The 14,161-nt window shown below is 56.4% G+C and overlaps 1 protein-coding gene across 4 annotated transcripts in view; it reads right to left on the minus strand.

Annotated features, from left to right (window-relative positions):
* The window catches only part of MYO7A (myosin VIIA), an 84,568-nt gene that overhangs the window by 8,283 nt on the left and 62,124 nt on the right, over positions 1 to 14,161 (minus strand). For 2 of the 4 annotated variants that reach the window (XM_045483892.1, XM_045483889.1), the window contains 12 exons: positions 13,620 to 13,793; positions 12,540 to 12,767; positions 11,036 to 11,206; positions 8,789 to 8,906; positions 7,822 to 7,948; positions 6,461 to 6,744; positions 5,328 to 5,518; positions 4,538 to 4,662; positions 3,731 to 3,888; positions 2,607 to 2,760; positions 1,233 to 1,388; positions 604 to 709 (listed from right to left, as the gene is read on the minus strand). In XM_045483892.1, coding sequence (XP_045339848.1) covers positions 604 to 709; positions 1,233 to 1,388; positions 2,607 to 2,760; positions 3,731 to 3,888; positions 4,538 to 4,662; positions 5,328 to 5,518; positions 6,461 to 6,744; positions 7,822 to 7,948; positions 8,789 to 8,906; positions 11,036 to 11,206; positions 12,540 to 12,767; positions 13,620 to 13,793 — 1,992 coding nt within the window. The remainder of the gene's footprint in view (positions 1 to 603; positions 710 to 1,232; positions 1,389 to 2,606; positions 2,761 to 3,730; positions 3,889 to 4,537; positions 4,663 to 5,327; positions 5,519 to 6,460; positions 6,745 to 7,821; positions 7,949 to 8,788; positions 8,907 to 11,035; positions 11,207 to 12,539; positions 12,768 to 13,619; positions 13,794 to 14,161) is intronic. The other 2 variants (XM_045483890.1, XM_045483891.1) reach the window with 1 other exon arrangement.

The following is a 14,161-nucleotide window of genomic DNA, read 5'->3' on the forward strand; positions in this document are numbered from 1 at the left end:
AGGATTTGTTAGTTTCTTGTCCTTGTCGCTGAAATCCTATTATAACATTTCTGAGTCTCTAGTCTCTAGACAAGTTCTAAAACTTGTTTTCAAACTAAAAGTTTTGGTGCTGGATTTACTTATCTGAATGAGATGCTGAGATGGGGCAAAGAGTGGAGGTTAGGAGGCTGCCTGACCTCATGGGCATGATGGGAAGGCTAACAGGACCATTGGACCAGGAGACCCACAATCAGGCCAAGTGAGGAGGAAGGAAGGGGCCTGCAGGAAAGTGGGCTCGGGGACAATAGGAGAGGCCTGGGCAGGCAGGCCTGTGACCAGGAACAGAGCTGACATCAGGGAGGTGGCACCAGCATAGAGCTCAGCTCAGAAAGAGAGCACTTTTCTCTGAGGCAGAGCCACCTCAGAGAGAGGGAAGAATGATCTTCTCAAGGAAGCTCTTGGAGACAACAGAAGGTCAGATCGGGAACCCAAGGAGTCTGTAGCCTCTCGACTGAGCCCTGACCACTGAGGAGCAAATGTGGGGATGGCAGGGGAGAGGCATCAGGGCTGTTCCCTGTGTCCTCGGGGAATCTGGTCCTTCACCAAGAAGCCAGCAGCCCTCACCTCATCGGTGTCATCAGGAAAGTAGACCTTGTGGAAAATCTGGGTGGTTTTGTGCTGGATGGCCTCCACCTCCACCAGGTGTGGGGGGTACTTCCGGGACCCATTTCTGAAAGCCAGGAGAGGGGTGGAGGGGCAGTCAGGAGCCAGTGGGTTCATGGGGCCATGGGGAGCAGGGAACAGAGGGAACTTTGGAGACAGACCCCAGTTCTAATCCCTTGTCCGCCACTCCCTGCCAGGCGACAGTCACTTAATCTCCACGAGCCTCCAACCCCTCAACTGTAGAATGAGAGAACAGCGTCGACCAAATAGGGCTGTGGAGGGGACCACGGGACGTGAAGGATGCACATGGGCTGTGCAGAGTATAGAGTATGGCCCAGACGTCCCCAACACACTGGAAGGTATGCGCCAGCCCTTCTGAGCAGCCAGACACGATTGCGTCCAGAATGGGCACCACGCTGCAGGCTTTGTCCGACTGGCAGCTGTGGTACCCCAGGGACAGGTCCCACGTGTTGTGTGGCCATGCCCTCATCCGCCAGGGACACTCACAAGCCCACTGGGGCTGAGAGCCCATCCCAGCACCTGCCACAGGCTCTTTGCCCACCGCCTCTGCTCTCAGTGGGCCGCCGTACCTCAGGGCTTTCTGGAGCCGCTGCAGGCAGTCGATGGCGAGCGGACAGTGCTTACGGGACTGCAGGAAGCGCTGCACGTGGGGCAGCAGGATGTTGCTGGGTGGGAAGAGGCCCGTGCACAGCCAGAGCAGCTCCCAGCCACGCTCCTCGCTATACCTGCGGGAAGAGGTGGGGTGTCCAGCGGGGGTTCTGCAGGCCACTTGTGGGTCCGAGCATCCTTGGCGCCTCACTGTGGCGGCACGTGTCTGTCTTGACCCCCATGCCTCTCTTCTGGGGACCAACGCAGACCCGCCTCCCTGGTGGCCAGATCCAGTTAGTGCTACACAAAGTGTGGTTGGCCAACCCACACTGGGCCACGCAGTTACCGGCCACATGGAGGTAAGGTGCTCATTCATGCCAGAATGAACATCAGCGATGTCACCAAGCACTCTTGGTTCAGCTGAGATTTTTTTTCTTCTTAGCAAGACTTTCCTATGAAGGAAGCCTTGTGTGATCTGGATTCTGGCAAAAACTCTTTAACTCGTCTGTTCTTTAACTAGCACTGAGTTAGCACAACCCCTAGGCTTCTTTGGGCACTCTGAGCTCCCTGGGCCTGACGGGAGAGAAGCACAGAGGGCTTCTAGGAGGAGGTGGCATTTGAGCTAGGTTTTGAAGGCTGACGCAAATTCTGATATGCAAAAAAGGCCATAAATGCTGGCTGTGAGCACAGCATGTATAAAGGTTTGGCAGTGTGAGAAGACCTGAGTATGGTTCGAGGGTGGATTTTGCAAGAGGTGCAGAAGATGACAAACCTGGGGACATAATTGGCAGTCTGGGTGTAAGGGGAGATGGCGGGGCTTCCCTCAGGCTCTGAGACTTAGCATGTCCCTGACTTCCCATTCCTGCCGTGGTCTGACCCAGCAGGGACAAGGTGGCACCCTCTGGGACCCAACACCTTCAGCCCAGAATTTTCAGCCGGAGCTTCCAACTGACAGCCAGCACAGCCCGAGCCAGGCTGGGGACATTTGCTCATGAGCACAACCTCCAGAATGGAGTCTGGGCTGGGAGGGGTACCCGGAGGAGGTTCGGGCAGTGAGTGGAGCAAATTTAGGAGGAACCGGTGCTGTCAGACTTGGAGAAGGACAGATTCAGAGGGTGCATCCACCTCTTGGTACTTGACCAGACTTCCTTGGACCTTGCGGCAGAGGTAAGACGTGAGGGAGCCTGAATGCAGAAGGATGGCTGCCAGGCAGGGCCAGGTGCTACCTTGGGAGGGAGGGAGGGAGGGAGGGAGCTCCCTGTCACAATGGGTAGAGGACCTTTAAGATTCCCGTCAGCTGTGACTCCCCCCTCACTGGGGGGAGGCCATCCTGCACCCGCCTACCATCCCCTCACCTGATATGGTTGTCGGTCAGCTGCTTCAGGATCTGCACGTACACCTCATCCTTGAGGGCCTCGGCCTTTAGGGCACCCTCAAAGATCTGGTCGGTGAGCTCATTGACAGAGCGCGTCCTCTTGGATGGGTAGTCGCCCATGTACTTGAGCATGGGTGGGGAGCCGTCAAGGAAGGGCTTGTGGCTGATGGGGGGCGCACTGACCCAGGAGGCTACACTCTCTAATGGGGTCTGCCCCCACCCAACTGTGTGGCCCTGGGCCTCAGGCTACCCACTCAGGAAATGGGCATGACCCACCCACCCTGCTCTCCATGCCAACTGCCCACCCTTTCCTCAACTCCTCTGGCTACCTCCTCCCCTCACTACCTCAGCCCCCAACACCCCATCCAAAGTCCTCACACCAACCCAGATGGACTTTACAAATCACAAATCTGACTGTGTCACCCCCCCCCCCCCGGCTTAGCGGGCTTCTCATGGCCTTGGGATACAGTCCAAGCTTCTTAACAGGGCTTGGGAATGCTTTATTAGTCTGCCCACATCTTCAGACTCCCTTCTAGACCTCTGCCCTCCACTTGTGCTAAATCATGTTGTGATTCAGGGCCTTTGGACAAGCTCATTCTGTCTGGAACACTCCCCACCCATCTCCCCTTTGGCTGACTGGGGCCTACTCAGTCTTCAGGTCTCAGCCTAGACATCTCTTCATCCAGAAAAGCCACCTGCCCTCCTCTCCAAGGTTACATCAGTTCACTGTGCTGCCTGGCCCCATCATGGCCCATTTTAGCTATAAGCACCATGAAGGCCAGGGACTGGGTCTGGTCACAGCTGTGTCTCCATGCCTGGCCTAGCACATGACACAATACTCATCTTGAACCAAATGACAGGGTCAGAGGAGACCCTGGATGAGGCAGCCCCTCGTACACTGTAAGGTGCCAGGCATAGATGAAGCCACTCCACCCGAATCCCTCCACCCTGCCCAGGACCCACCTGGGCCCCTCAGAAGGAGGTAGGTATCTGGATGAAAACCCTGGAGGCAGGGGCCTGGTGCCCCCCCTGCCCTGGGGTTCCCCCTCCTTGTGGCCCTTGCCCTGCCCTTTCCATGGCACCCACCCCTGCAGGTATGGATATCAATGAAGGCCATGCAGGCCTCCTGTGAGAGCTCCTCGCTGCCCAGGATCTTCTTGAGCAGTGCTTGCTTGAGCGGCTCCCGTGTGTGGCTCCACAGCCGGTCCTTGCCACGGGCCTTGGACACCATGACCCGGCTCAGCGTGTGCTTGGGTGGGGGCCTGACACGGCACAGCCAGCATTGACCCCAGGTTGTGAGACCCACCCCTACCCAACCTGTGCATGGAGGCGGAAGGCCCTGCTCTTCCCTGCTATAAGGACAACCTGGGATGAGTCAACCAGCCCTCCCTGGACCTTACTTTCTCAGCTAGAAAGCCAGCCCTGCCCACCCCCATGGCCTCCTCCCCATTGCTCCTCTCGGCTTTCTCTGCTCTGGCCTTGGCATGTGCTGCCTGAGGCATTCCTCCACACAGGTCACCCCCTGCACAGCTCGGCTCAGATGCCACCTCCTCCAGGAAGCCTCTCCTCTGTCACCACCCCCATCACAATGCTGGGCATACAGAATCACAGTTGCCCAGTTTTGTGCCTATCTCCCCACCAGGACTGTGAGTCAGTGAGACAGGCACAGGCATGAGTCGTGGGTGCCCAGGACCCCACATGGGGTGACCACAGTCATGCTGTCAAATGAAGGAAGGATAAAATGGCACAGCACAAGACGGCACATCTCGACAGACAAAAGCTGCCCTCCTGTTCCCTCTGACCTAGGCCCTGCTCACACACAGCAGCAGCAGGAGGCAACCCCACCACGCGGACTAGAATAGCAGAAGCCTGTGGCTCACTGTCCTGGCCCACCTACCCTTTCCCCATCACCTGAAATAGTCGTAGGAAAATTCCTCCAGCGTGTAGGGCTTGGCGCGCACCTCGGGCTCTGCTGTTCGCAGCTGCAAGAGCCGAATGACGTCCTGTCTCTGGTCAGGGGTCATGGTGACCAGGGCCTAGAGACCGAGAGACAAGGGTCTGAGGTCAGTTCTTCACCTGGGACCCCTGGAGCCAACATGGTAAAGCCCAGAGCCTTCTGGACTGGGGCTGGGGAAGTCGGTCACCATGGGGTTGACCCTCACCCCATTCTGACCCTGGGACCCCTTTTGTTCTTTGCCATCTCTGAGGTTACTGCTGCCTCCATCTGCTGTACTCGGGGTCCTTTCCGCAGTCCCCCGAGTCTGAACCAGGATGGGTCAGTGAGAAGGCCAGATGGAGGAGGGGGATGTGGCGTGAGAACCACCCAGTCAACAGCGCCTGGCTCAGGAGCTGCCTGGAAAGCTGGGCTCTGAGTCTCCAGTGCTGTGATCCAGAACAACCAGGGCCTCCCTTCCCAGCTCGGCCCTCACTGCCTTTTCAGACAGTGCAAGGTGATGCCTCCCTCCTCCACTCTCCTTCCATCCCTTGCCCTGGGCAGTTCCTCGGCCACTCTCCACCCAGCACAGGTTTGACAGCTTCCCGACTTTAAGTTTGTGGTCCCAGAAGACCCCCAGATCATCTCCACAGAACCTGGAGACCACTAATCCAGTATAATCCCTCACTCCATTTTACAGATATGGGAAGAAGACAAAGAAAGGCCCAGAGGAGACTCCCCTCCATCTGCCATCCCCAAGCCACATACCACAATCTCCCGCGGCGGCAAGGTGACAGTGGGCATGACATATACGCAGTCAGTGGGGAAGTCCCCACGCTGCTTGGTCCTCTCATTTATGCCGTTGGCCCAGCCTGAGTTCATGACCTGCTCTCCCGTGTCATGGTCCAGGATGATGAGGTCTCCCTTGGCAAAGCTGAGGAAACCTGACTCCTCTCCCGCTGGGAGGCAGGGGTGAGCAGGACCACAGGGGGGCAGAGAGAGAGGCTGGATTGGAACATCTTTATTTAGGTTGATGACCTACAAACTGTTACTCCCTGCCCTGAATAACTGAGGCCCAGGCCCACTCATGTCTGCTCACTGGTCACCCTGCCTCCAACTTGCCACAACCCTTCACACAGATGTGGCCATCGGAGTGTGCCACTCCCCTGCTCAAAAGCCTTCCATGGCTCCCCATCTCCCTTAGGAGAAAACTCACACTCGTTGACATGCTCACAAGGCTGCTGTGGGCTGGCTTTCCTGACTTTGTCTTCCTCACTTCCTGCCCTGTCTCCCTTACCTCACCCATTCCAGGCAAACCAGTTGACCTGCAGTTCCCAGACATGCCTGTTTTCTCCAGCCTCTGTGCTTGGTTTGTGCTCTCCTCTCTGCCTCGAACACCCTGCCCCACATACCTCCACCCTGAACCCCAGGCTGCGTGGGGGCCTTTCCTCCAGGCTCCCATAGTTACCACACTGTCACAGGGACCGTCACTATCTGTTTTCAGCCCCTCTCCCCACTGAGAGTAGGGCCAGGGTCTGTTTTATTTCTGTCCTTTCCAAGCTCTGCCCGGAGCCTAGGAGGCCTGGGGGTTCTCAGTCAGGGTAGCTGTTACTACTGTTATCATTTGAAGATAGTGGGTATTTGGAGACTGTGGAGAAGGAACCCATGATGTCACCTGGAGAAGGTGACAGGTGATAAGTATGGAAGGGCCAGGAGAGGGAGATTCCCCACAGGGCACAGTTGGAAGGTGCAGAGTTTGGCTTTTGGTCCGGGTGGGACTGAGGGTATCTGGGGAAGGGTTGTCACAGGTGGTCTCAAATGCCAGGCCAAGATCAAGGTGTGTGATCTGCCTGATGCCCCTAACCCCCAGTGCCTGGCAGCCTTTGCCAGGAACCACTCACCAGGGTTGGGGTTGTCCTGCAAGGCCACCACGTACTTAGACCTCTTCCGGAGCCCTTCCAGGAAGGTGACCACAAGGTCACGGATGTCCTCGGCGTTGCTGGAGGTAAAGGTGTACTCATCCCCTTTGATGGTAGCCAGCGTGAAGCTGGGGGCTACCAGTTTTGCTCCCCTGCAGGACCAACACGGAGAACAGGGCCCAGCCGGGGTCAGTCCTGCCCAGCCCGAGTGAGGCGCAGCACAGCCCAGATCAGAGCAGCCCAGCGAGAGCAAGACACGACACTCCCTGAAGGAGACCAAGGCCAGCCCAGTCAGACATGGCCCAGGCGGGGGGAGACATGGCCCAGGCCAGACACAGCCCAGTCTGAGTCAGACCTGGTCCTGCCAATGTCACACACGGTCCAGAGCGAGGCCCGCAAGGGCCCAGCCCAGTGCCCCTTTGATGTCTAATTCCTACTCACCCTTTAGATCTCAGCCTAGCTACCGCTTCTGCCAGGAAGTCCTCCCTACCCTCCCATAGCCCTCATCACACTTGTCCCTGCTTAAAAACAGCCTGTTCAATGTCTGTCTCCCCTCTCATCTGAAGGAAGCTGCAAAAGGGCAAGGACTGTCTTATCACCTTGCATCCCCGTGCCTAGCTCATGCCTGGTCAGAGCTGGACATGCCCAGCTCCAGCCCATATCAGACACAGCGCAGAGACACGCCGATTAAGCCTCGGATCTGGGGAGGGCCTGCTGGAAACACCAGTCTATTCCAGGAAGCCACCCCCAAGCCCTCCTCTTGCATGCTCCACACCTTTCAGTTTACAAAGAGTTCTCCCATTGAATTTTGCATTTCCCTCTCACCACTGTTACTAGAGGGAAGTATTAAGATTTTAGGGATGAGGACATGGAGGTGAGTTCCACCCGGGCCCCTGAATCCCAGACCAGGCTCTCTTTGTACACAATTGACTGCTCCTGACCGTCCTTCTAAGCCACCCACACCCATCTCAGAAAGCCATTAATGATGCACCATAAAGACCCCTCTGTCCCTATTAGGAGGAAGGTGCCTGAGAAGCCTGCATGGTGCGGCACAAACTGCTCAGTCACATGCGACCAGGACAGGTCACTGCACATCTTTGCACCTCCATGACATCCTTGATGAGGGCAGAAACTCCCCTTAAAAGCCTTCATGACCCCAGAAAGCTCCAGGAGCCCCCTCCTTCCCCATCTGCCTGTCCGTGTCTCCATCTGCCCCCTTCTTGCTTCAGACGGTGCTGAATCAGGACACTGGGGCTTGACACATCCCTGCCTCTGGTCTCTGTGCAGCTTTGGACAACTCCCTGCTCTGCACTAAAGTGCAGTGTGGGAGGCGTTGGACTTACCTACTGCTGGACACAGCCATGATCTCGGGGAAGGACAGCTCCAGAAGCACCTGCTCCTGCTCATCCACAAAGTAGACGCCTGTCCAGTTGACCGCCACGATAACGTCATTCTTGGGGAGGTTGGGGCCTGGGACAGAGACCCAGGCAGTGAGAGGGAGGCTGCCCCACACCCAGCCCAGCCCTTCCCAGTCCTCATCGCTACCAGGGAGGTAGTAAGGGGGATAGGTGATAAGTATGGAAGGACCAGGAGAGGTAGATTCCCCACAGGGCACAGATGGAACGTGCAGAGTTTGGCTTCCATACTTCTCACTTATCATCCATTTTACTGATGGGGAAACTGAGCCTCAGAGAGCACAACCTCCCTACAGGCCAAAACTCAAAGCACAGTGGGAGGAGAGTGCTGAAATCAGGAAACTTGGTGTGAATCCTATCCTTGCTTCTGGTCTTTGTGCAGCTTTGGACAAGTCCCCGCCCTGGAGAGAGGTTATATATGGGTAGGGAGTTAACTGAGCCCCAAGGGTCCCTCCAGCTAGATACTTCGTGATTCTGTGAAGGCCAGCACCAGCACAGGGCCTCACACAGAGCAGATGCCTAGTAATTAGGACCTCAGGATGTCTGAGCCAACAGCCTGCGTGGGTTTGGGCCCATGACCTCCGTGCTCAGCTGCAGAGTCAGCCCAGCCCATACTCCGGGCCACCTTCTTCCGTACAGAGTAGGCGTTTTAACTATCTTAATAGTCATTCAGTTGTTTAACCCAGAGTGTTGCTGAGCACTTGGACTGTGGGGAGGCAGGACCCACTCTGTGGATCGATCTGGAAGGACCAAGCAACGCTGCAGGCAGGAGCCTGGCTGGCTAGGGAGTCTGGTCCGGGCTGTTTCCCTCCTTCTGCTGTGGGCTGGAGCCACAGAGGGAGGGAGGGGAGAGGGCCTGGAGAAAGACTGGGAGGCGGGAAGGCTGAGGAGGTACCTGAGAATTTGTAGGCTTCATAAAACCTGGAGAAGAGCAAGGGCCACTTGAAACGGGCATAATTGACCACATCCTCTTTGACCTTCTGGGCATCAGTTCTCCTCTGGGCATAAATCCCCTGGGGGGTGGGGATGGACAGGAGAGAAAAGCCATCAGATAAGCTCTGTCTGGAAAAATCCCATGTTCATGCCCCCAAGGCAGGAACAGCCCTGGAGCTATTGTGTCCTCCTGTGCACCAGGGCTCCACCCTAGCCCATCAGCCGGCAGCCACCCCCATCACTCCACAAGTCCCACCCGCAGAGAGCTCCCAATTCAGCAGTGACAGAAAAGCCCACAATTCTGCCCAGCATGCATGCAACACCCAGAGTCAAGGGCGAGTGGGAGACATCTGGGGAACAGGGACGTGTGTGGCTAAACAGGGGTGTGTGTACTGGACCAGGGAGAGGGAGTGGGGAACGGGCCTGTGAGAGCCAGGTCACATAGAAGTGTAGGCAAGGCAGCCACTGCAAGACTGGGCTGTTGGCAGAAGCTGACAGGTGAACCCGGGAGTTATGAAGACGGGAGCACAGGGAAGGGTTGGAGAGGCCAGGAGATAATACAATGCTGCTGGCAAGAAACCAAAGCACTGGCATTTTATTATCTAAAAATATCCCTCGGAGCCCTATTAAGAACTCGGTGGTGTTGGAGCAGAACTGGATGTATCAACTTGAACTCATGGTACTTTTCAGCTATAGACACAAACATGGGCAAAGACCCATGTGCGTGCCAGGCACTGAGAGGACCAGAAGCAGAGCCCTCCCAGGAGCAGAGAGCATTCGGGGATAAGGGGCTTCATGTCTCCAGCCTAATCTCAAAAGGTTCAGAAGAAATGCACGTCCACATGCAAAGAGAAGGGATCATAAAACAAATGTGGCAACAATGTTACCAACCAGTGAGTCTGGGTGAAGTGGGGGGTATACAGCTCTAGGTTCTTGAACTTGCAGCTTCTCCACAAGTTTGAAATTGTCCCCAAATGTTTTTACCACTCTGACTCTAAAAGCCATGTATATATGGGCACTCTGTGAGAAGACTGGCCCGGGGATCTGGGGACCCACAGGCCAACAGGCTCTGGTCCAAGGGAGAGACACAGCTATAGCTTAGGTGTGGGCTCCAGGGGCAGAGCCCAACTCTGTCTGCTTCACAGCTGCACCCCCAGGGCTCAGTACTGTGCCTGACTGTACTCACCCAAAGCAGAACAAGTTAACGAACAATGGCACCCAACCCAGAACACGCCACATGCCGCGTGCATGATGGCAGCGAACACCGAGGAGGCCCGGGGAACGGCAGAGACGGAAGCTGTTTGCAACGTGGAATGGATGGGCTTCAGCAGCTGGCAGGATGGGAGGGATGAGGGACAGGAAGTTGCCCGGACAGACAGAGGGGTAGAGGGAAAACATGCATCTCTTCTGCGGGGGGTGGGTGGGGGGGGGGGGTGGAGAGGGGAGCTGGCAGGGGAGCCAGGCCTGGATGTAGAGAGGGCGCAGGGCGGGTTCAGGGCGGAGTGGAGGCTTGTGGGCAGCTCGCCAGGGAAGGCAAAGAGTAGGGTGGGAGAAGTGCATGGGGTGCCTGGGGCAGGGAAGAGGCCGTGTGGTGTAGAGGGGTGAGAGACTGCTGGTCTGTGGAGCCCCCAACCCGGCAACTCGTGTGCCAAGATGACTCTGCTCTTCCACAACCACAGCCAGGAGGCAGGGGGGCCCATCCGTCCCCCTCAGCGGCCAGGCCACCCCTCATCTACTTGGGCAGCAGGCCCCTTAGCTTGGAAGAGAGCTACTTGGGGCTGGTTATGGGCCTGCGGCCTCAAGCAAGGGGGTTGAGGGGGCTCTGTACCTAAAGTTCCCCAGGCAGGAAGTTGGGCCGGAGTTCTTTTCGGCAGAAAGGAGGATACACTTGCTAGAAGCTCTTCCAGCAGGTGCCAACACTCCTGAGCTGCAGCTCTAGCAAGCGGCTGCTGCCGAACTAGGGGACCCCAATATCCGTGGACCCATAGTTTCCCTCATGAAGCTGAAGGATCAGGTATGATCCACCTCTGCATCCCTGGCACCAGCCCAGAGTAGACAGCCTAAGACACGAGTGAACCAACGTCCATGGTGGAGACAGGCTGCTTGGGAGGCAGGAGGTTGAGGCTGCCATCCCGTCTCCCAGCAGCCCTGTGGGCAGACGCATGTCACCAGAGAGCCCCTCCTCCAAGACCCCGCCCTGCCCTCCTACCTTCTTGTGGGCAGCAATGGCCAGCTGGGCCCACTTCTCAAGTGTCTTCAGGGGTGTGATCTCACGGTCAGGGATGTAGGTGGGCACGAGGTTTAGGAGGCGCTCCAGGATCATCTCGGAGCCATAGTCCACAAAGTACTGCTGGGAGGCCAGCTCGGCCAGGTCATCCTCCTAGGTAGGGAGGGGGAGGAAGGTGCTGTTCACACACCCTCGGGAAGCCCTTCCAGACCACTGAAGCCCTCAGAGCCCTGCCTCTTCTAGCTGTTGACTCTGGCCTTTGGAAAATTCCATTCTCACTGATTCCCCAGAAGTTCTTATCTGCTTGGGGGGAACCATGAGGTCCCCAGGGGCAGGGTCACATCCCTGCCTTCTCCTGGGTCTCCCAGCACCAGCACAGAGGCACACGAGCTGACCCAGAGAGCCAGCCAGCCCATCGGTAATGGGTCAGCCACCACATTCCTAGCCTGGTGAGTGGCTGGAGCTGACAGTCTTCCCTGGAGAACGGGGGACCTGGGCACCGCTGGTTCTGTCAGAGTGAGGGGCAGGCATCACCATTACCATCTCCATCACCATCACGACCCCACCCTGGGATAGTCCAAGTAGTGAACGACAAGTCGGCCATGCTGCAGAGGCTTCAGAAGGCCGGATGATGGGTACTGGCCATTTGCCCTTTCTCTGCCTGGGGTGGTGAACATCAGCCCTAGTGATGTCTGCCCGGGGCTCCCCAGGGCTTCAGCAGAGGGGGAGGTAGGAAAAGGCTCTTGGGTGTCTTGAAGGCAGTAGTGTTTTCCAACCAGTTCAAAGCTTCTCAGAATTTGAACAACCGATATAGCTGTACTAATAATGCATTCTGCCTGAATATCAGCTCACCAACACCAACATCACCATGATCGTCACCACCACCGTTACCGCCATCGACACCACCATCGTCTCCAACAACACCACTACTGTCACCGTCACCAACCTAGCACTATCCTGGGCCACCAACCCACTGTCACCAACACCATCATCATCATTGCTACTACCCTCAGCACCATCTCCACCACCAACAACCGCCCTCTTCATTTCCATCCTCTCCATCTTTATTCCTCCATCATAATCACCAACAGAATCATAGGTACCGTGAGAACCATCATCACCATCATCAAAGATAAAATAACGTGACACGAGTCTCTCCACGTCACTCCTGTCCCTAAAAGGAGACTAAGAGAATACGCATTTGCAAACTCTGGTCTAAATGAGCAGATCTCTTACTCCTTCAGCACAGAGTTTTCTAGACTAACTCAGAACAATACAGCAAGTTCTGAAGCACACACTCCATACCGTGCACCATCACCACAGAGTCACGCTATTCTTCAAAGCCTTTGTTCCTACAGGTAGTGTTAATCCAGAAGAAGCCTCAATCAGGCTAACCTCCACATAAGCTAATGGTGGGTATAGACAGTAACATTCATCCCAAATTTGGAAAACAGAGGGCCGTGAGCCGAGATTCGTGGTCACTCACCTTCTCACACCTGTACTCCCCGAACTTGACCCCTCGCACCACCTGCTGGTAGATGAGGTTGGTGGCCACGTTGTCTTCTGAGGGGTTGTGCCAGGGCGTGAAGACCTCTTTGCGGAAGAAGAGCCTCCAGGGGGCATTGCGTTCCTGGGCACCCTGCTCCTTGGCATACTGCTCACACTGGGAGATGGCATCCATGACATGGTCACTGCCACTGCCCAGGGAGGACACCTGCAGGTGCAGGGATGGAAAGGTGAGCAAGCAAGAAAGGCCTTACAACGAGCCATCAGCCGTGCCAGCTGTTCTCATTCGAATGGAAAACCGAGGCTCAGAGAGGGGCAGGGACATGTCTGGGTCACCCAGGAAGCAGACCAGAATGGGATCTCAGGGCCCCGCCATGGGGTCTGAGTCAGCACAGCCACACAAGTGTTCCCATTTCCTAGTGTAAGCCTTGTGTGAAACTCTGATGGACAGTCACTGAAAACAAGGAGGTATCTGTAGGTGAGAAAAGTCCAGGCAAATGTCCCTGGGCCTGCCGGGATGGGGCGGGTCGGTGGGGGGCACATCTGCTGCATGTGACGTGTCTGAGTGTGGAGGTGCAATCACCCACCCCCAGGCCCAGCCCAGCGGAGAAGGCTCTAGGCCCAGATGTGCCCAGGGAGGCACATACTCCAGGTGGTCACTAACAGGTGAAAGGAAACTACCACGGAAACCTGAAAAAAAAAAAAAAAAAAAAAAGTCTGTTCCCATTTGCAAATGAGAAAATGGAATCTAGCTAAGTGGCTTCGTGCGCACCTCCAGCCTGTCTCTGCCATGCTTCTTCCCTGGCGCCAGGGGAGGGTTGAATGGGCCCAGGTATATACAACAGAAGTGAGCTCTGGGTTTCAATCTCCACTGTACCGCCCGGTTTTTAGGTGCCCTCCACGGTCCTAATGAGTTGGGCAGAGGCGGAGTCACCACTAGCTGAGAGGAAACCACACTCTGGAAGGTAAGTAACTGCACGAGATTGCCCGAGCCAGTACATGGCAGCACCGGAACGGGAACCGGGTGGCGCCAGGAGGGGGCCCTGCAGGGCGGCCGTACCTTATCAAACAGGGCAATGTAGAGGGAGAACCCAAAGCGGTCCTTGAGCGAGATCTTGTCAGCCAGCGCATTGCAGAGCTCCTTGGCCGTGGTCGCCGAGTCGGTCAGCAGGGTCTTGGTGGTCCCATCCATGAAGGTCACAGGCAACATGATGGGCTTCTTGGACTTAGTGGCCTGAAAATGACCAAAAAGTGTTTGTGAGAATCTTTTCACTTCAAACCAGTTCACGCCCTCTGGGTTCCTGGCTCCCTGCTCCCTAGGGTTTTAGAGCTGCCCCAGAGCCTCAGACCCCAGCATCCCACCAGGACATCGCCTGTGCCTGGTCACAGGGGCCCAGAGGACCCTGCAGTGTTCCCTGCCCTGATGGAACCTTTACAGCCCCTGAGGCTGGGCACTGGGGCTAGGAGGCTGGGCACTGCCACAAACCAGGGGCTTCTGTCCTCACTTCACACAGCCATCACAAGACCCTGTGAAATGAGGATCATTATTGCTAGGTTACAGAGGAAGCTATTAAGACACAGAGGGAACCCCCATCTGACCAT

The sequence above is a fragment of the Leopardus geoffroyi genome, chromosome D1, assembly GCF_018350155.1.
Source record: "Leopardus geoffroyi isolate Oge1 chromosome D1, O.geoffroyi_Oge1_pat1.0, whole genome shotgun sequence".
Classification (NCBI taxonomy): domain Eukaryota; kingdom Metazoa; phylum Chordata; class Mammalia; order Carnivora; family Felidae; genus Leopardus; species Leopardus geoffroyi.